General features: G+C 40.4%; 1 protein-coding gene across 1 annotated transcript; it reads right to left on the bottom strand.

Annotated features, from left to right (window-relative positions):
* Nucleotides 1-5,622: 5,622 nt before the first annotated feature.
* On the bottom strand, nucleotides 5,623-18,479 carry DEPDC7 (DEP domain containing 7). The gene is made up of 9 exons (XM_029287138.1): nucleotides 18,407-18,479; nucleotides 13,766-14,159; nucleotides 12,226-12,356; nucleotides 10,818-11,007; nucleotides 9,928-10,142; nucleotides 7,741-7,883; nucleotides 6,510-6,635; nucleotides 6,350-6,428; nucleotides 5,623-5,864 (listed from the first exon to the last, which is right to left on the bottom strand). Exons 1-9 carry the CDS (start codon nucleotides 18,477-18,479, stop codon nucleotides 5,647-5,649), a joined length of 1,569 nt encoding a protein of 522 aa, XP_029142971.1. The 3' UTR covers nucleotides 5,623-5,646.
* Nucleotides 18,480-22,931: the final 4,452 nt, after the last annotated feature.

A 22,931-nucleotide genomic window follows, 5' to 3' on the forward strand; every position in this document is an offset into this window, starting at 1 on the left:
GGTGGCAGCAACAGCGGTGGGATGCCCTTCGTGGTGGCAATGGCAGCGGGACGCTGCTCATAATAGAAATGGCAGCAGGATGTGCCTTGCGGCAGTGGCTACAACACAACAGACCTCGCAGAAGAGGGTGCAGCATGGTAAGCGGGTGCAGGGCGCGTGGGGCAGCTCCTGGAAAAAAATAAGACATCCTCCAAAATAAGACCTAATGCCTCTCTTGGAGGAAAAAAAATATAAGACCAGGTCTTATTTTCGTGGAAACACAGTATTTACAATGGTTGCAGCATCCCTGTGCCTCGGGATTGTCATCTGCAACCTTACTAGAGAGCATCTGAGAAGCAAAGTTAACGGGGGAAGCCAGATTTGCTTAATGATCATGTGATTCACTTAACAACTGTGGTTATTTGCTTAACAATGATGGCAAAAAAGGTTATGAAATGGGTTGTGACTCACTTAAAACTGCCTTGCTTAGTCACGGAAAGTTTGGGCTCATTTATCCTCATAAGTTGAGGACTTCTTGTACTTACAAATAAGCACAGTACTATAATGAAAAAGAAAGGCAACCCCAATACTCCAGTCTTCAAGGCAATAGCAATGAAAGGAGCAACAAGAGCTGCAACAAAAGATTCACTTCCCTGGTCCTCCATGCAGCAGCAAGGAGGAGGGGGGAAAATTGCACCAGCTGCAAAATCACCGGATCTTGTTTGGTCATGTGACCAGGGGGAAGAAAACCATGCATGACCATGTAGATCTCAGAAATTGCCATTATAACCACAGGCAACTTCCCAAGCCCAAAGAGAGGTCATAGGACTAAACGTTAATATGAGGTTATATAGAATATAGAATAACAAAAAGGGACCTTGGAGATCTTCTAGTTCAATCCCACTGCCCAAGCAGGAGACCCTATACCTTTCTGGACACATGGCTGTATAATCTCTTCTTAAAAACCTCCAGTGATGGAGCACCCACAACTTCTGGAAGCAAGCTATTCTCATTATGCAGCACTGGGTTGTCCAGTGAGCTTAACAAGCTGAATAGGGCAAGAATTCTTAGAAGGGGCCAGTGAATGAAACTTCATTAATGAGGAAGTTTACTGCTTGGTTTTGGGTTAATCACTCTCAATTTCTAATGTTTCATGGAAGAGAATTACACATCCCAAACATACTGGTAGAAAGATATTTATTTATTCATGATCAGAGACCTTTTTTTTTAATAAAATGCATACAGAATAGGTTAAATAAGTAAAAAAAAAAACACACGCGCAAGTTGAAACAATAAAATAACGAAATAGGGATTAGCAATGAGGAAATAACTATTAGAAAAATACCATTTTTGTCCCCCTTAAACAGTGGCTGGCCCATCCACACTGATGAGGTCATCACCATTTACCTTTCTATTAAATTCCAATGGAGAAAACCTATGGGGTTTTTTTTTTAGAATCTTCTGTGGAAAAACTGCTAGCAAGAACTGTACACTCTTAAGACTCAGTCCATCCTCTGCACTTAGCAAGAATTAGGTGCAGTAATGTAGGTAACATAGTAGGCCAGTGGTGGCGAACCTATGGCACGGGTGCCAGAGGCGGCACTCGGAGCCCTCTCTGTGGGCACACGTGCTGTTGCCCCAGCCATGCCTCCCCCCGTGACCCCCTCCTCTCCAGCAGCCCCCCTGAAGGAGAGTCGCCCCTGAGTGTGGCCCACGCGGAGCAGCTCAGCCAAGGACATGGCAGCCAGGCAGCGTAGACAAGACTCTGCCCTCACACCCCATTGTGCACAGTTGATGCTGCAGGGCGCAGGCAGAGGGCATGACCGCCATAGCGCTGCTGGGCTGCCTGGGCGATCTGCGGCGGGCCCTGGAGGCAGTGAGTGGCCCTGCGGGCAGGCGGGGCGGAGGATGGGGGACGGGGTAGGGGATGGAGCGGGGGCGGGGCCAGCTTTTGGGCACTCGGTCTCTAAAAGGTTCACCATCACTGTAGTAGGCAATATCATTGGGCTATTGCTTTGATGGCTACATCTGAACAGTTGCAGTGGTGCTGTAGGCCTGCAGTGGCGCTCCCCATGGTTCTAATCAGGAGAAAGAGGAAACGTTTCCCTAGCTTTCTTATTTATAGCTATTATCTAAGAGTTAACATTCGGGGAATAAGATATTCAAGCTCAAACCTGCTATACTACTCCATGTGCGTAATACAATGCAGCTAAGATACAGTGATATAATTGCATTTTTCCTTTTGTAGTGTTATATTTTTTATCACTATGGCATTTTTAAGTTAATAGCATTAAACATTCAACTCCCATACCTTGCTGCCAAGAATAAATAACATATCTTCCATTTGGAAATGCAATACGGAAGGTATGTACTTTTACATTATTGATAGCAAAGTGTAAAATAGTTTTGGAGCAGAATGTTTTACTGATTATGATTGAGGCAAAGGAAGGAAGGCAAAGTATCTCTCTTCTAACAGTGCCATTGTGCCTGACAACACAAGTCTAATAGCCTTTGATGAGAAACTCTGATTCTTGACATATCCTATAGAATCACATAGTCCTTCCTTTGTCTATCACACTGCCTTCCTTCTTGTGCTGTTTCAATGAAAATTGCTGATTGTGGGCCATCTCAAACAGTAAATGCTTACATATAAGGGAAGGAGAAATACATGAACCTAATATTCCTTGATTGTTCATTTATGCCAACATAAACTTTCCTCAGATTGACCACTGCATGGCATTTTCATGATGCTACAATCCATATATGCCTTATTACTGTTAAATTTATAAGCCATTCATCTCACAGTTCAAGGCAAGATCATATCACCCATCACCAGTGCATTTTTTGTTTAAAAAAAAAAAGGTGCTGGAACTCACACATGTCATACAACCCGCCTTGCCTACTCTACAAGGTTCCATCCAAAAAAGGTGCCGGAACTCCGTTCTGGGCATTCTATGACAAAAAAAGCCCTGCCCATCACACATCAGAATGGCTATGGTTCAGTGATACAACATACACTTTTTATTGAGAAAAATGTACCTGAAATGCGTCACTTTTTTTTAATGAGGTAGAAATATTTTGGGCAACAGAATCATAAGAGAACTCTATTTGCCAGTATAAAAAGTACCACAAACACAACTGACAGAGCACATATGGGCAAACAGTTTATATCAGGAGATGTCTTTTAAAAGTATTTGAAGTCTAAAGAAAGTGTGGAGTTGCTGTTATTAGAAGTCACAGTACTCACTTGTGGCTTGAGGACATGTAGCAAAATTAAAATAGATGTTAGAAAATTAACATGCCTATGAAGAACAGTTGCAGGGATTGGGTATGTCTAGTTTAATGAAAAGGAGGACTAGGGATGGCATGATAGCAGGGTTCCAATATTTGAGGGGCTGCCACAAGAAAGAGAGGATCAATGTATTCTCCAAAGCACCTGAAGATAGGAAAAAAATCAACGGATGGAAACTAATCAAGGAAAGAACCAACCTAGAACTAATGAGAAATTTCCTGACAGTTAGAACAATTAAACAATGGAACAAGTTGTCAGGGGGTGCTCCATTTTTAAGAAGAGATTGGTTAACCATTTGTCTGAAATGGTATGGGGTTTTCTGCTTGAGCAGGGTGTTAGACTAGAAGACCTCCAAGGTCCCTTCCAACTATGTATTCCTGTTATTTTGTTTCTCTTGGCAGCAATGACCTGGAGGCCACTCAAAATAAAAGGCGGGGAATGCCTGTACTCTTATCAACCCCTGTTGATGGTTTGCCTGCCCATAAAGACAACATAATGGACAACATTTATGCCCTAAGTCAAAGCTACACCTTTATGAATAGAAAGGTACCAGGTATGTTGCAATGATTGTAACTGGGTGAGAAAAAAATGGCATAATAATTTTCAATGGTTTAATATTCTTATAAGCCTTTTAGTGATGATGAATTTGGGTTTGAAATATTGATATCCAGGAGAAAATGTAGTAACCCAATTGTTTCTCATACTTCATTTAACATTTCTGGCAACTCTTTAGAAAGGCTGTCTTTTCTTGAGATTGAAGAAGGAGACCAGGAAAATACAGTTTTAAGGTTATGGCAACAGGTGCAAGATGTTATACTACAAATCACATATTTCCTTTTGAATCCAGATCACCGCCCAGTTCAAGTAGTTATTAACATTTCATATTCTTTTTGGAAGCAGGTGTTTGTATATTTTAGGCAAGGAACACCTGCCTGTAGTTCTCTCATTTTAATATACTACTATGAACAAATAAACCTGCCAATTTTCTTCCTGAAGGAGATGCTTTGGAGTAATTGGCATATACTTTCAGTATGGTATACAAATATCCAAAACACAACTGAAACCAGCAAAGGATTCAACTAGAATATAAATCTGTGATTTCCTCATCCAAAAGTAGAAAAAGAACAAAATACAGATCTCGATTGCTTATTTTTACCACTCTACTGAGTTTCAAATTTCTTCCTTCCTACAAAATATTTGAAAGCAATCTTCTAAACCTATAATGCTGAATACCAGCCCTTAGCATTATTTCAAAACAGATATATCCTGCCAGAGATAACATAATGTAGTACACTGAAGCTAATGAGAACTCAAAAAAGAGACAAGTATTTCCAAATTAAAATCTGATTTAATACAGGAGGCCAGTGGGTTAAGTATTTTTATGTCAATTGCTACTGAATAAGTATTTGTATTTAAGTATTTAAAGGCATTATATTATGAAATATTATGAGTTAATCAACATTTCTACAGTATATAAAGAGATTTGAGCATAGACGTTTCCTGGAATGGAGCAACTTTCACAGGATATATTGGAAACTTTTACTTGCACTTGCCTTAACTTCCTTTTATTCAACACTAAACTTCCCACACTGATACAATTATTTTCTCCATATAAGGGCAGAACTAGTTGTGTAGCACCAAGGGTGATTTACAACTACTCTTTAATTAGAGAAAGAATCTAGAGGCTTGTTTGCCACAGTACAGCAGATTTCTGCTATAGATTTGTTCTATGTATTACATAGCTCAGGATCATGTTTAAAAAATGTTTATGGTGTTAATTCCAGACTTTCATCTGCAGTTTCAAGGTTATAAACAAAAAAAAGTTACAAAGGTTGTTTTAATGTGTTATAGATGACTTTTTTTCAGTCATTTGGCTTTCAAATACAAGGAATGACTGCTTATTTTGAGCTGGTGTGTTGTGGTACTGGTTAACCATTCACCTGACCATTTCTGCCATGGGCACCAATTGTACTTCAGCTTGCTACTGGAATATACTAGATGACCATAAGTTGGATAGACTGCCAGAAAAGCGAAACACATGGCCAGATGTTGTGTGACTGTAACATACACTACAACTAAAAACATCAGGAATTCAATTATATTTCTTTACTCTGAACTGCATTCTGTTCAAAGGACTTGTGTTCACAAAGGAAGTCAAGAGATACTTGCTTTCAGCTTTTCATGATGTATTTCCTAGGAATTTAGGATAAATACTGTTTCCTCACTATTTAGAATTTGAATCAATAGGTTTTATTGTTTTTAAATAGCAGTTTTACAGGTGGATTTACACCTCTATTTACAGAACACTTTTAAGTACAATATAAAACAATTTGATAAAGATACACAGTACAGATTTTTAGACGTCAGGTCTACAATTATATACCATCATCAGGAACATCTCCCTCACCAAAATACTGCAAAAAGATAGTTGGATTACTAGTATAGAATTGATCTAGTAATTTCTTGCGTTCTTTGGAAGAGAGACTGGAGTCTTCATCAATAGTTTTTAGTAAAGACACCAGTTCCGCTTTTGTAGTTTTTTTGGCACTGAAATGATACTCACATTCATCAAGCCTCTGGCAAAAAGTATATCCTGGAACAAGAATAAAATTCATTATTAAAAAATATCATAGAAATTTGAGGTATTTATAATGGTTTTCTTAAATGTTTGCACAATATTCCCTTATTTACAATTCACAGAGTGATCCTGGACTTTTTTAATTTTTTGGATAAAGGTGGAGGATCTGTCTTGCTTAAATGCACTTTAGACTCAAAGGGGTCAAGTTGCCCAACTAATCCCAACTCTCTTTCCATGAAGTTTAGGATGTTTAGTATTAGAAAATGGTAAGCACTGAGATATCCAGTACTTTTTCTGAATAGGTTGAAAGCATGATGTAAAATTTTGCATAGCCCATCTTGATAAATTTATTTACTTTTAATGTCACTCTTCCTGCCAAAGAGCAGATTTTTCTAGACTGACTTATTTAGCAGCTTCGTTTTCATAATGGACTATGCCCAGAGCAGCTCATGCTAAAGTTTATTATTAACATGACTAAAGCTTATGAAAATAAAGTTTACCAATATTCAGACTGGATTCTGTGCCTCTCTGTATAGCCAGAAGCTTATCGCTGACCATTTTATGTAGCGTCCCTGGAATCTTGAACAAAATAAAATAAGTTATTAAGAATGGAATAGACTACACATACTAGTGTGGAGAAAATGACTTGGGGATACCTACCTTTAAAACATCTTTCTGATAATCCACTAGAAATAAAATCAAAAGATCCGTTTTTCCTTTAGATAATGTTTTATTGTTGATTATGGCTCTGGAGAACATTCTTTTCACAACCATCCTGTTTTCACTCTATAAACCAGGGCGGTGGGGGGGGGAGGGGAGAGCAGAAGGATTAAAAGTTTATACTGCTAGATCCACCTCTTTTCCTATAGCTATAATTATAGCATGTATTCTCAGTTTTCAAATGCATGGCCCTTTAAGTCTCAGTTAATTGATCATCTTGTAAAAGGGCAGTCAACAATAGTTATACAAATGCAAACAATTTTAAACATTAGGCAAATGAGGTTGATTTATTTCAGAGCAACCTATATGCACACGTACTTTGCATTCTTCCCATAGTCTCCCTTCCAGTGCTAAGCTATGTCAACCAGGTTATTGTGATCTTTTCTAGGGCAATATTAGAAATTCATAATTATGGTGTAGAAAGCCAGGCTGAGGTCACCTTCTCACTTCAGTGCTCCTCTTCTCAGGAGGAATGCTGCTGCCATATAAAGTTTACTTATTTAATAAATTTGGATGCTGCCCAACTGTCAACAACTCTGGGCAGCTCATAATTGTGGTCTTTTCCTATATATAGTGGTACCTCGGTACTTGACTGCTTCAGAACTTGCTGATTTGGTATTCAACGCATTTAGACATGAAAATGTTGCCCCAGTACTCAACATTTGTTTAGTACTCGACATACTGTGATAGGAAGAGGGGGTGGCTGCAGAGAACAGACAGGAAGCCGGCTGTGCTGGGTAGGTCGCTACAAAAGGAGGGGGCACTCATAGAGGGCGGACAGGAAGTTAGCCATGCTGGGAAGGTCGCTGACATAGGAAAAGGGACAGACAGAAAGTTATTCCTGGCCGAAACAAAGGGTCACATGATAAGTCACATGCTTTGGGACTCATTCTTTTTAGTACTCCTTGCACCTCCCAGAACTAATTAACGATGTGTACCGAGATACCACTGTAATCTTTGATTTCAGCAACTAATCATTGACACTGGAAACATCCACTGTCTAACACAAAATTCAGGAACCTGAAGCTTCCTGATGTTCCTGAACTACTGTATTGATTGCTGTAAATTGGGTTGTTGGGAGTTGTAGTTTAGCATATCTGAAGGTCTACAAGTTCTCTACCCACATTCCCATGTCACCCAAAAGTATGAAGAGGCTTCATAAAGTACTTGCCTCGCTTTGCAGCTTAAGTTCAGAATTCTGAGCTACCACAGCCATAAAATAAAGCAGTTTCCTGAATTCCTCTCTCGCAGGGCTATCCAATAATTTTAAATAGAGCTGAATGGTTTCCAAAGCCTGATCAGTTTTTCCATTAACTGGAAGGAAAACCAAACCAAATTGTTACATTGCATTTTTATTTAAATACTGATTGACGAACATATGCACGGTTTGCCATTTCCCTCTTATTTTAAACTATAAAAGAATGTGAAATATAAATTTAGATCAGATTGATTAAATCAATATTCAATTTTTTTCATGGTCTGCACCAGAACCTACTTCAAATTTCTTACTAAAATATGCTTAATAAGATCATAAATATTTCAGAAAATTGTGCCTTTATCAAACCTCACAGCTTCTTGATTTAATTAGAATCCTAGTTATTTGTTAGCTATAAATAATAACACTACTACTGCCAGTAGGATACACTGGCAGAATGAATCTGCTGGTAAATCCCTATCATATTGTTATAGATTTCCAATGTTCATTATGGAAGTTTCCCCTTATGAGGAGTACGTTGGCTATCCACTTATTGACTATGGTCTGCTTCGCTTTAGAAATTAATTGTATTAATTAATACATATATACATAAAAGGCATGATTAAGTATTACATGCAAACACATGACCTGCAGGCATAAAGAAAGCTTTAGTTAGGATTATAGTGGTGTCATGGCATTCAAACGTCTGACTTGGAGATGGTTGCTTTTATAGGGTAATCCCTCAACTTCAATTTCTGTTGCTAAGCAAGGCGGTTGTTAAGTGAATTGCACCCGATTCTACTGCAGTTGTTAAATGAAGAAGTGTTAAGATGATCGTTCAGCAAATCCTTCTTCCCCATTGATTTTGCTTGTCAAAAGCCAGTTGTAAAAGTCACAAATGTAGATCACGTGACCCCAGGACCCTGCAGCCATTGCAAATACATGCCGGTTGCCAAGAGCTCAAATTTTGATCACGTAACTGTGGGGATGCCGAGACAGTCGTTAAGTACGAGGATCCATTGTAAGTCACTTCCTTCAAACAATTGCTAAACGAATGGCTGTAAGTCGGGGATTACCTGAGCACTGTATATATAAATGTCACCGATCTTCTGCATGTTATACAGGGCTCTACAGAGATATAGGTAAAGCTTTAAGGATTTACATCCCAAAGGTGCTTTTCACTATTAACTGAAGAAGCTTCTCGGATAAGAAGCAAAACGTCTTCAAAGAAAAAAAACAAGAAAGTCCAGTTGTCTTTTAAAAAGCACGTTTGGGACAACCATGACCTGTATGATTGAGAATCTCCATAGATATATGGGTTACATCACCGCATCAGTAGGAGAATGTATCCTGTAATGCTGCACATTGGAAAAATTGGCAGATAGTTCATTTTCACTACTTATCACTAGCCTTCATATAGAGTAGATTTCACACTGTGATAATTCATCATTGTTGCTTGATTTTGGCTTAACTGTAAAGTCTGGCACTGGGGTTTCTAAATCATAGATTAGGCCTTAGCACGTTATGTAATATGGCCGCTATATTTTACTTTAAAAAACTATGGTAAAACAAAGCAAGGTTTAATACAATATGTGAATATGAAGCAAGATAGAATTGATTTGTTGAAACTGAATATAGATAGTTTAAACGCACATCTGACCTTTTATCCCACCTTATTTTTCATTTGTAACTCGAGGTAGCGAGCATATTTAATACTCCTTCCTGCTCCTGTTTTGCCCACAACAACAACTCTGTGTGGTAAGTTGGGCTGAGATGGAATGACCGGCCCAAGATCACCCAGCCAGTTCTCATGCCTAAAGTGAGATTAGACCTAACAGCTTCCTGGGTTCTAGCCTGGTGCCTTGCCCACTAGACCAAACTGGCTGTCATCTTCACTTCTATCACATCTTAGGCTATTAAAAAAAAGTAACAACCTGTATTTAGAACTCCCCATTGTCTTTATATGTAAACCTTTGTGCATTACCCTCTTTTCAAAATCGAAGCAGTATGCCTGGAGGTCCCATGGATACTTGCTCTTCTCTGGGTGGTCCCATTTCACCAACACAGGGCAATCTTGCATAATAGGAGGAGGGGGAATGCATGACAAATTTGCATGGCAAAGCACTTTGGTTTTTACAACATGTGTTAAATCCATTCACTTACCTAGCAACTCAGCAATTCCCAGGTGGATTTCAGGCACCTGGTTTAGCAATGGTTGCTTTTTCTGGCTGTAATACTTCCCAATAGTGTCAAACAACAACAGTTTCCCCACGTGCACTTTGTCGGGCCGATCAGGTAAACTGCGGCTTACTTCAACCACCATCGCATCTGGGAGATACTCCAAACAGTCAATTGCTGCTGAAAGCCATTCATCTGCCCTAGAAAAAGAAAATTCCTATAACGTTCTACTGACTATGGTACTGGCTCTACAGCAGATAACATTTTGTTGTGAATAAGTCCCACTGGAAGTTGAGAGAACATATTAGGGCCAAAGGAACAATGATGAAAGGAACTCTGCTTAAGAGAAGATAAAGCAGCCACTGAGCATGGCACATTTGGGCACAGAGGAGGAGGAGAACCCATCCCAAAAATCAGGAGTGAGCAACTTGTACCCCAAATATGGCCCACAAGACCTCTGCAATAGGTGGGGGCAGGACAGAGAGGCCAACATGTTCAGCTTTCTGAACTGGCAGGGAGACTTAAAGGACAAAATGGGTGCCTGGACTCTAATGTTTTCATCACTCATAAACAAAAATCAGTAGATTTTTCATATTGGTGGATTTTCTAAAGGGGAGAACTGTAATTCTCTTAAGGCCCTTATTTAGTTCCATTTCCCTCAGAGGCCATAAAAGGCCAGGAATATCCCTTATGCCCTTCTGAAACGCTCCAAAATTAAAAATGTGGCCTCAAATCATAAAAGGTTGCCTATGTCTACTCTATAGTCCTTCGCTGTTTGAAAAAAATATATTATTTATTTAGGAAGGCAAATAAAATTTGCTGATAAATCAGTTTTTTGCCTTCCTATTCATACAGTTACATATATAAATACTTACTGAGCATCACCAAAAGCTTTCAGAATTTCTCGGTCGAGATAATTGTTTGTGATGCTATGTTCAGGTTCCTGCTTTGTTTGTGGAAACCGGGATCCAATCTTGTGGTATTCAAGTAAAGAATCAAGCAATGGAAGATCTATTAGCTGCAGGAGACGGGCAATCGTTTGCTCTCCCCAGACTTCATTAATGACTAGGAAAAATGAAGGGCACAAACCAAACAGTGAGATTGTTGACAAACATAATGATCAAGAAATGTAACCCAACATTGCAGTCTTTGCTTGAGGTGACTAACTCTTCTTCTGCAGAAAACATTACAATAATTTATTTCTGTTTTACTGTCAGCCACAAGAATATGTCAGAATAAAAAAAAGAAGATAACCAATAGAGATTTATGCAGCAAACAGTAAGGACTTCGATGTATCCAAAATGCTTTACATTCTTTTTCTGTTTGAATTGCCAGAGATCTTTACTAGATGGGAAAACCAATCACGTAAATCATGTTAATTAGGATGCATAAAAGAAAGAAACCCTTGTTAGCATTTTTCCAGCTAGAACAATGATACCCTTAACTTGAAGTACTAAACAAAGAACTTGTTTGGGGTTTTCTACATTTTTTCGGAGCAATCTGTAAAGCCAGACACAAAAAAACGATAGAACTAGCTACTAAGTTAGTATCAGATTTTGTTCTTGTCCAAGAAGCAGATTGAAAGAACATGGCAGCCCTATGTTACAATCTCTTGTTTAAACCAGCTATGGCTTGAGAAGAATGGACTATTTGTACTTCTGGTCTTTTAAGTGGTTTGATAACTGAGCCACAAGTCAGGCACAAAGTAGGAGACAAGGCTGCAGTCGTAAATTCCTTGTTCCTTCAAAAACTTCTGTCTCTAGTTTAAAAAAAACTGAAAAAGGGGAAGCAGTAGCAAGTGCAGGAAGAGGAGACATGAGTGTCTTTAGCATGAGTGGAAATCTTTGGTTTTGTTGAGGAGCTGAGACTACAAACTGAGAAATCCCTCTCCCTTTCCCAGCGCTAGCATGAACATACTGTTTTATGCACCCTCTGAATTATTTCCAGATTACATCAAGAGTTGCAGGTTGTTCACTAGTGATCTAGGCTGTCATTATTCTCAGGCATCACCTGTTTTTTTTTTCTAATGTGTTATAGATTCGTACTATCTGAGATAACCATGATGCGAGGCCATATCACAGGAGAGATGTCTGAGTTGTCAGGCTTGTGAGAAAATTAGCAGCTGTGATGAATTCAAGCAAATACCCCACACAACATGTTCTTTTGCTTGGAGCTCTGCATTTTATAGCGGACATGGTGGAAGAGAGATTAATTTTCTATTTGTCTCCAATTTAAGAAACAGAAAAGCTTTCCCTGAGACAGTTTGATGTCGATCCCCCTTACCTTGATGAGACAAATGGGCGGATGGATTTACTTGAGGAGAATTAACAGGTTTTAGACTCAGGTTTTCTAAGAGATCCTCCAAACTTTCTGATCTCTCTGATGATGTACCAAGTAATAATCTTTTGTCCTGTCTGTAGTTAAAAAAAATAGGAATGGAAGATCCAAGTATCAGTACTGATAACAATATTTAGACCTTGTTTCTATACACTGAACCTCTGTACTATAACTCCAATGGATACATACATTTTTGTGTATGGTTGCATTTTTAAAATTCCATTCAATCATGTCCAATTCTTGGAGATGCCTAGATATGTCCCTGCAGTTTTCTTAGCAAGGCTTTTCAGAAGTGGTTTTCCGCTGCCTCTTTTCTAAGGTTGACAGAAAAGGTTGACTAGCCTGAAGTCAGGCATCTGAATTTGTGCCTAAGGTGGAATTAGAACTCTTGGCCTCCTTAACTACAACACCAAACTGGCTCTTTATAATCAATCCACCTTACGTTAGATTACCACATGGCTACTTCTACTAAACAAACAATTCTATGTATGTGCATGTATTTATTTGTATCCCACCTTTATTATTTTTACAAATAAGTCAAGCCTGGTATCTTAACCACTGACTAGACCAAACTGGCTCTCTTATGGTTCATTATCCATAGTGGTCATTCCTATCACCAACAAATTCATTTTCCAAGAATAAATTGTTAATAGATTCGATAATTATTGCCAACATCTATGTTATGCAAAATAGCTTGCAAGCTTCCTCACTTTTAAGCTTTGTGTCTCTCACTTAAGTAGTTATTTTCAATATACAGCTGAAGTTAAAACAGCAATTTGACTAAAGCTACTTAGTGGTTGTAATGGACTTAATGATATAAGATCCAAATCCAGTACCATCTTCCAATGCTCATAAATTAGCTTGCTAATATCAAATTGCAATCTTGGTTTACTTTGCTAAGTCAGGTAGCTTTATGGTTATGGTATTAATGTTTAATGCCACTATAGTCAGCCAAAGAGATTCCTGGGAAACCCTTTTCTGGATGTCTCTCCTTTCTGAAGTCAGATTAGTGGCACCCAAAGCTATGGTCTTTTTTGGGCGGCCTCTCCACTATGAAACACACATCCTAGAAACACTTCAGATTGTTACTTCTAGGCACATAACAAGATGCAATTCTTTAATATACATTATATTAATCTATATTAATATACATTATACATATATACAATATATGAATCTCCCCCTCTAAGATTCTCTAGATCAGGGGTGGGCAGCTATGGCCCGTTTAGGACCTGTGGCTGGCCCAGGAATTCTGGGAGTTGAAGTCCACAGGTTGTAAAGGAGCCATAGTTGCCTATCCCAGCTCTAGATGTTCTACAAAACAGCTCTTTTAATTCTAACATATCCATGCTCACTTTGCTATGATATTTGTACTATCATACCACTAGGAGGGCACAGAAGTTAGGAAGATGCAGCCAATCAGAAAAAAACAATGTAACATCCTCTCTAATTTTTCATATTTCACCTTGAGCATTCTCACACAGACCTTTGCTGTATAAAATGGCCATGCTGTCTTCCACAAAGGCTCTCCACTCGATTCCCTGTATTTGAGAATCTGTACAGGCTGCAGCTGCTATCTTCAAACACAGATCGTTTATCTTTTCCAAAGACTTTGGTTGAAATAGCCTCAAACACCTTGTAGTCCATCAATGCCTGGCATACTCGTACAACTTTACTCCGATTAATATCTGTGTCACCAAAATATTTGTTTTGGAGAAGATGGGCGTAGACAACATCCACTGCGTCGGAGCCAATAAAACAGTCATGATAACATTTCAGATTCTGACGTCGTTTTTTCACTTCAACGTGGGTCTGAAGTGTGTGGATAATGCTGCTCCAAACGTAAGTGGCTCCAAAGGGTCTCTGTGCCAAGCTGAAGCCTTACAAAGTAATACAGAAGATGCATTAGCGGAAGCATTTTCTTTCTCAAAAGTATAATAAATGCACTCCTTATTTTAAAGAATCCTTTCCAAATGGGGATTACCAAATAAATTATTCATTTACTTCTGAAGCTTTTCTCTCTCACTTGAGGTGGCATTAGTTAAAATCAACTTCCTTTAGTGCCATTGGAACACAGGAGATTTTGCTTGGTGTACTAAAGCCCATACTGCAGAAGTGGGCTGGACTATGGACTATTCTGAGGAGGTGGCTTACGTGTTTTAAGACATGAAATTAATACCTGATGCACTTATCACGAACTACCGTGTTTTTCCATCTATAAGACGCACCCTTGTATAAAACGTTCTGGCATGCGAGTTTCTCCGCGCCAATCAGCTATTCGGCGGAGCGCTGAACAGCTGAACCAGCAAATCCGAAGTTCAGCCGGCCGACGATCTTGCCCCCTCCCCTTTCCCGTTAGTGGAAAGCCACAGGGGCTTAATACCTGCACCACACAGGTAACCCACACAGGCATGCCCTGGGCTGCGAAGTTTACCATTATTTTTCTGTGTATAAGACGCTGCACTTGTATAAGACGCAGCTGATTTTTGAACAGGGTGTTTGCAGGAAAAAATAGCGTCTTATACACGGAAAAATATGGTAAATTTGGCTCTTCAAATCTCCTAATGACATGTAGGTTGTGCAGGCTACCAAAAGGAAAAAAAGAAAAGAAAAGAAAAGAAAAGAAAAAGATGCTGGTGATTTACGTGCAACTGCCAGCTAAATTTTTTGTACTCTCATTCGACTGGACAGCACTGGATTCTAGTAATATTCCTCTCTCCTTTTAAAAATTCCAGCACAAAGTTATAGTCCAACACTTCTAGTAGGCAACAGGCTGGCAAAGGCATTGAATATACAGTATTCCCCCTTTCTCAGGAATTATGCCATTTACTTTTAGCCAACTAGATGCCATTACTATATTTGGTTGATAAAAAGTAAAAAGTGCAAATGCTTTGAAAAAGTTCATCAGAAGGTAGACCAATTTAATTGTAAAGTGTATGATATTGTTGTAAAAGACTTTATATTCAAAGCCCACAATGGCCAATTAAAAAAAAGAGAGTACCTTATAGCTGGATAGGGAAAAGACAATTCTCTACTGCTTCAGCAATGAGAAATCTGCCACCCTTTAGAGGTTGTTACACTTCAGCTTCACAAGTGTAGAGGTTGCTACACTACACTTCAAAGCCCTGGGGGAAAAAATGGAAAAACTTTGGTGGGGAAAAAAATGGTTTTTCCCATTTGTTTCCAAACTGGTTTGGAAACAAATAGGAAAAACCTTTTTTTCCCCACCAAAGTTTTTCCATTTTTCCCACCAGGCTTCCCTTCTCCCATTATGGTTGGGGGGCAGTGGGGGTTAGAGTTAACATACGGTAGGCCTGGCAGCAGCATTGGGTGCTACACGCGAGATGGGAAATGGCTGCAGATGGCAGCAAACAGCCACATCGCATCGAAACTGGCCGTTTGCCGCCTCCTGCCCAATGCCGCTGCCATGAGGCCGCGGAACAAGACGGGCGGCGGTAAGGAACCGGTATAATGGCACGTGGGTCAGAAGGGGAGAGGATCCGCGAGGCCTCATGGCAGTGGCATTAGGCATGATGCGCGAGGTGGCAAATGGCCGTGGCCGACAGCAAACAGCCTCGTTGCAACGAAACCGGCCATTTGCCGCCTCGGGCGTTGTGCCCAATGCTGCTGCCATGAGGCTGCAGAACAAGCCGGGCAGTGGTAAGGAACTGGTATACCAGTACCGTGGGTCAGATCCCCCCTCTCCCATTGGCTTCACCTCATCACAAAGGCACTGGCAGTTCCCCCCTTGTGTCTATGGTGAAACCAGACAGAATCGGTGGCAGGCCATCTGTGCAGGCCATTAAGTAGGGTTTACTTTCAGGGGGAGGACTTACATTAGGCCCACCCCCCGAAAATCAGCTGGGGCTTACTTTCGGGGGCAGGTTTACTTTCGGGGAAACACGGTATATATTGTCATTGCTGTTTCTTTTGTTAAAAAGTATGCAAAAAGACTGTTGTATTGTGGGAAAATTGAATAAAAGGCAGTGCATAAGGATATAACAGATAACTCAGTGCCATATAGCGATGCTGTTTTGATTTAAGACCTTTGGAAACAAAAAACACAACAGGTTCTTTTTAAAATTAAAATTGTAACATTTTTTCCCCAAAATGTTTATTACAATTATTATTTGTAACTTATAATTATCACCCACATTAAAACAAATTCCTCTGAGATGCGTAAGTGGACACATCTATTCAGTTGTTAATAGAAACTGTCAGTTTGTAATAATTAGGCTATGACTGTAAGTGTGTCTAAGAAATATTCTATTCATTTGACACATTGACAATTAGGAGCAGGGCTGGCTCTCTAGACCAGGGGTAGTCAACCTTGGCTCTTTTTATGACTCGTGGACTTCAACTCCCAGAATTCCTGAGCCAGCACAGCTGGCTCAGGAATTCTGGGAGTTGAAGTCCACGAGTCATAAAAGAGCCAAGTTGACTACCCCTGCTCTAGACTAAGGCCAAGCAGACAGGGCCCCAAGGTTACCACATTGAAAAGACTTCTGAAAAACACAATATGTGAAAAAGTGAAAGTCATATGACAACAATGGATGCTGACTTAATTAAAATTTCTATGCAAAATGGGTGAAAATGTCCAAGAAAAAAATTGTCCAGGGATAAAAATCATGACTATAAGGCTAAAAAATTGAAGGGGGAAAAAAAGAAATGAGAGGATGCATTTCTGCAGTTTATAACAACACTGGAAGGTGAGTCAGACCATGGGGGGGGCAGCAGAATATGACTTTGCCTGGAGTGCCAAAGTGGCCCTGGGGAGGCCTGAAACCTCACCTTGAAACCCCTAAATAGCACCTTTCAAAAATACTCTTATCAGGTCAATCACAGTAATATACCTAGAGGCATTCTGTTTAAACAAATGGAGCTAGTTTTTGTGTGCATGTGTCTTGGTTTGCCAATTGTTCAAAATTTAACCCTGGACTGCCACAAAAAGAGGGAACAGGGAGATAAGCCTCGAAAGACAGATTGCAAAACCTGTTCTGAGGGAATCGGAAAGAATACAGAAGGAAATGAGGCACTGTTGCAAAATTTATTCTTGGTGTATAACCTATTTATATTGGTTAACCACATTTCAGCCAGGAGAGATTCCTAGTTTGCTTGTCCCCAAAGTGGGAAGAAAATACTTCATCTCCTAAATCTCCTAAATCTTCCCCAAAGGTCCTAAGACAAAGATAGAGCTTTTCAAGCTTAACAAACCATTATTGATGCCTTTTATAAAGAGGCAGTACAGTAACACCCCTAGCAACCGGTTCTTAACTTTTCCTGAGAAAGGGAGAAACTGACAAGCCCGGAGCCCCTTCTCTTAAGGCAGAAGGTGGGCAGGAAGTCCCGGCTAATCTCTGCTTACAAAACGGCCTTTCCTCCTGGAATTAAGACGGGCGGAGAGAAGCTGTGAAACCAAGGCAATAAAGGAAAACCTGCACAAAGATAGCAGGGTTGGGAAGTAGGTTAGAGGGAGTCCGCGTAGTCACACATCCTCCCCAGCCGGGACAAGCGCTGCGCGTTGCTTACTACCACCTCGCCCGAAGCAGCGGAGGGGATGGAGAAGCGGCGAGCCCTTCTCCCACAATCCATTCCCCACACACACACACACACACAATCCACCCGGAGTAGACAGAGGACCGGCCAGTCCTTTCTCCCCGTCAGACAAGAGGGGCGGAAAGAAACTGCGCAAGGAAGGGCACCAGGGCAACAAACAACCGGGTCCTTGCCCACGACTAGTTCGGGTGCGAGAGCCCGAAGGGCGCATGTGGGGGGGGGGGGACGACCGGGAGCCACACCACCGGGACAGAGGGGACCCATCTCTTCAGAGCAGCAGGGCAGAGAAGCGTACTAGCACCCAAATCCGACGGGAAGTTCTCTCCCGTCCTGATTTGCCACGAAGCGCGGGAGCAAAACAAGGGAATTCCTTCCTTCCCTGAAGCACCACCAGGCACCTTAGCTTTAAAGAATCCGTCCCGACCGGTCGAGTTTCCTTCCTTTCCTTCCTTTCTCCCCATCATGACACTCTGGCCAGCGGCTTCCCCTTCTCTGTAAAAAAAAAAAAACCGAAGGCTCTGCTCCCCTGCCCTCCCTCCCTCTGGAATATACCCCGGGAATCCAGCGTTACCTGGGGGTCTGTTGGCGGGGCTGTACACGGCGCAGAGATTCAAAGCTGCCGCCTTCTCTTTCACCGTAGCCATCAGCTCAGCTTCCTTCGGCAAACGCGCCTCCGCGAATGATACAAACGAGCGCTGCCTCCTAGTGGTCTCTTTGCCGGGGTAAGTGGGCGGCCCCTTATATGTGCAGGACATCGCTATTGGTCCAAATTGGTCCTATGGGCGGCGTTTGGGATACGCTTCTATTCTAAATAGAGGTCAGCGGAGAAGAGTTGAACGTCTCCTCCTAGGTTTAGAAGCTGAGGTGTAAAGAGCGAGTCTTTAGTCCCTGCTGTAAAGCCTGATACCTCCGGGTGATTTTCTTTTATTGTTTCTTTTATTATTTATTCTTTTGTTATAATGGCATTCGTTGTTCCGCCAAAGTGATTGAATGTAATAGAGAAGATTATTACTACTACTAATAATAGTAAAGTTGGAAGGGACCTTGAAGGTCATCTAGTCCAACCCCCTGCTCAGGCAGGAAACCCTATGCAGGGGTAGGCAACCTCGGCTCTTTTATGACTCATGGACTTCAACTCCCAGAATTCCTGAGTCAGCTATGCTGACTCAGGAATTCTGGGAGTTGAAGTCCATGAGTCATAAAAGAGCCGAGGTTGCCTACCCCTGCCCTATACCATTTTGGACAAATGACTGTCCAGTCTCTTCTTAAAAACTTCCAGTGTTGGAGCATTCACCGCTTCTGGAGGCAGGTTGTTCCACTGGTTAATTGTTCATATCCAGTTATTTAAAAAGAACTTCGGGAAGTTCTTCTCAATGTGTGTAAATTTAGGTGGTTTGAGTGTTTGCGGGGGGGGGCCTTTCCGTGCAGTAGAAAAGCCCCGCGCTCTGCCACTGGTCTTCTAAAATCTTAGATAGAAAGACGAGCACGGCGATCGGGTTGTATGAGTAATAATAATCTACAAGGAGTGATAGGATCCGACTCTTTAACTTGGGTTCCAGCATAGATAAGTGTGACTAAAAATGTAACTTTTTTTACATGTGTAATTAGATATCTGAAGTAAGCCTTATTAAGTCTAACATACAATAGCCAGTGACCCTCACCATTGGCCACACTGGATGTAACTGCTGGAGGTGGGGGTATAGATTTGCTGCTCGAGGCAAACTATTTGAGATAATGCTGCCCAGTGCAGTCTGCATCTATCTGTAAATAACGTTGAGAACTGGAATTCAGCAGAAAGTGCAGGTCAATAAAGCTGTAATTATGGGGCTTTATTTTCCAGGAGCTGCTGAAAAAAAGTTTACACTTCGTGTTGTGCAGATATAATTCTGACATTCAGGATTCTCATATTAAATTTGTTGGTATATAGCAGCAGCATTTATCATACATGGTACTTGGCTCATCAAGGAACAAATTACAAAATGACCCAGCAACAAAATTGTTCACTGTATCAGAATGTGAAGAACTAAGTCATCACAAAGAGAACAGCATATGTGTAAACACTGCACTCCTTGTTTTATTTCATTAGACGCGAAACAAATGCACAAATCTTGGTATAATTTATCAGAAGTAGCTCCCATTAATGGAACTCATGTTACTCATGACTAATGATTATTGATTCCAATGGTTTTATTCTATGCATGAATGAATCTAGATCCATCATTGGTTATTATTCTAAGGTAAATGCATAAAGGTTTGTGCCAAAATAGAATTAATTTTATCCTATTGCATTTTTTTCCACATTGATTTGTATGAGTTAGTCCGAGCAGGGGTGTCAAACTGCCGGCCCATGGGCCGGATGCATCACGTGGAAGCCACGCCCACCGCATTGCCGGCAATGGCAAAACCGTCCCGATACGTTGTGCAATGTCACGTGACGTCGCAAGTTTGACATGTCTGAGTTAGTGGGTATATTTCTCTATTAAAAATCAGATACAGTGCTTCCTGTCTTTTGAGATTTTTTAATAAGGAAACCTGTTTGATCCAGGAAGTGTGCATCCTATTTGTAGCATTAAGTTGGCCTAAGGCAGAGAAAAGAAGGAGGTTGGGAGGGAAGAGCATCAAAATATGAAAATATTAAGGTTGGAGTCCTCACCAGACTTCTAGAGAGGAAAGTTCATTAAATTCAGTGGGACCCAAGCTGTAGGAAACTAAATTTTATGTTATTAATAGTTTGGGAGACCCAGATTTTTGGAAATAGCAAGGATGAGAAATGGGAGCAAATCAACGCATCAGTGTGGCTATTTGGAAAATACTCAGGATGTGTACAAATTTATAAGATAATTTTTATCTATGTATCTCTCTGTAAGGTACAATGATGAAGTCAAGTTCTATCCAAATTCCTTATTTGTGTCAAATTTCAAAATGTAATACATTTATATAATAAATACATTTCAACAATGTATTAAACATTGTTGTGGTTTCATATATTTTTCTCCTTCCTAGTGTTATTCCCACACTATGGCAAGGTCCACTTAAAACTCCCTTTTTACAACTCTCTATCCCTTAATTCAGGTTAGAGTCAGGGCGACTGGATGGAGCTGAGTGTTTATTGGCCAGATGTCCTTTCTGGCACCATGTGGAATTTGCAGCAGATGTTTTTTTCTTTGCATCCTAGAAGGGAAATATTTGCCACGATCTAAGATTTAACTCTCAACCTTTCTAGTGGGTGAGCATCTTCACCAATAGGCCACCGTGCTGCTCAAATATATACAGAAATGAAACTGCAACAATGTTTATTACATTCTGCATCCAAAACTAAGCATTGGATACCAATAGCATCATTGAAATAGGGATAGTGTGCCCTTTAAAATCAATCTTTTCAAAATAACAAGCTTTTAGTATGATAAACATTCAACTATGCTACAACCGCTGATGCAGAAGGAGGTTGATGAGTTTTATTTATTTATTTAACTATTATGCCGATTATCAGCAGACAGCCAGAACATGCAAAGATGAAGTCAGGAAAGCAAAGGCTCAGAACAAATAAAGACTTGCAACAGAAATCATGGATAATAAAAAAAGTTTCTTCCAACATGTTAACAACAAGAAAAAAGTCAAGGAAACTGTAGGTCCACTAAAGAGAGAAGATAGCAAGGAAATAACAGGCAACAGGGAGAAAGCACAGCTGCTTAACTCATACTTTGCATCAAAGAAACTATAGCCCAACGTACCCCAAAAACCACTGCAAAAGACAAATTAGAAACAAAAATTAAAATAAGCAAGAAAATGGTAAAAGAATACCTATCTGACCTTGACGAATATAAATCACCGGGGCCTGACAGATTACATCCCAGAGTTCTCAAGGAGCTGGCAGATGTTATCTCAGAACCATTGCACCACATCTTTCAAAAATCCTGGCGCATTGGAGAATATCTGAGGATTGGAAAAGGGCTGATGTGGTTCCCATCTTCAAGAAAGGAAAAAAAACGGACCCAGGATTTCTTCATAACTTGTCTTCATTGTCTTTAAGCAACTAAAATGATGTCTTTTTACATGAATGTCACTAGAAGGAGTGCATAGAAATCAAACTGACTATATTATTGCTAAAAGGAAGAGCTCAATTACAGTATCAAAGACATGACTAGGTGCTGAGTGTGGAACAAATCTGCTCTTGTACAAGTTCCAAGTTAACGTAAAGAAGAAAGCTGACCAGTTTCCATGATATGAACTTGGGAATATATCCACCATTTTCAAAGAGTACATCAGGAATCACTCTGAAATCTGTAACTCTTTGATAAAGAACTGTGGAATGAACAAAAAAGTTAAGGATGAATGTGAAAAGAGACTGCCCAAAATAAAGAAAGAAAGGAAAACAAAGTAGATGTCAGAACTAACCATGGAAATTGCTGAGAAGAGAAGAAAAGAGAAGTCAAAGCCAAGAAAGATAGAAATTTCAGAAAGGAATTTAATGAAGAGTTTCAGAGAGCTATTAGAAGACAAAAACAGTATTGCAACAACATCTGTAAAGACATTGAAGATGGAAACACCTAAGTAAAATCTTTCAAAAGATATCTGAACTCAGGAGGATGTTCCAACCACAAATTGGTATGGTAAAGAACACCAATGGACAGATATTGATTGATTTCAAAGAGATCAAAGATGAAAGGAGTATATTTATTTATTTATTTATTTATTTAATTTATATGCCGCCCTTCTCCCGACGGGACTCAGGGCGGCGCACAACATACTTAAAACCAAAACATATATACAATCCCCCCCTTAAAACCGAATTAAACCAAATTTACAGTTGCGTCTTTCAAATTCCTAAAAAACCCAATATAAAATCCACCCTAGGTCAGGTCCGCTTGCTGAAAGAGCCATGTCTTGAGGGCGCGACGGAAGGTAAGAAGATCCGGAATTATCCGAATCTCGGGGGGTAGTTCGTTCCAGAGGGTGGGGGCACCCACAGAGAAGGCCCTCCCCCTGGGGGTCGCCAGCCGGCACTGCTTGGCCGACGGCACCCTGAGGAGACCCACTCTGTGGGAGCGTACCGGTCTGTGGGAAGGAATCTGCGGCAGAAGGCGGTCTCGGAGGTA

The sequence above is a fragment of the Protobothrops mucrosquamatus genome, unplaced genomic scaffold (assembly GCF_001527695.2).
Source record: "Protobothrops mucrosquamatus isolate PMUCROS unplaced genomic scaffold, P.Mucros_1.0 scaffold_19, whole genome shotgun sequence".
Taxonomy (NCBI): Eukaryota; Metazoa; Chordata; class Lepidosauria; order Squamata; family Viperidae; genus Protobothrops; species Protobothrops mucrosquamatus.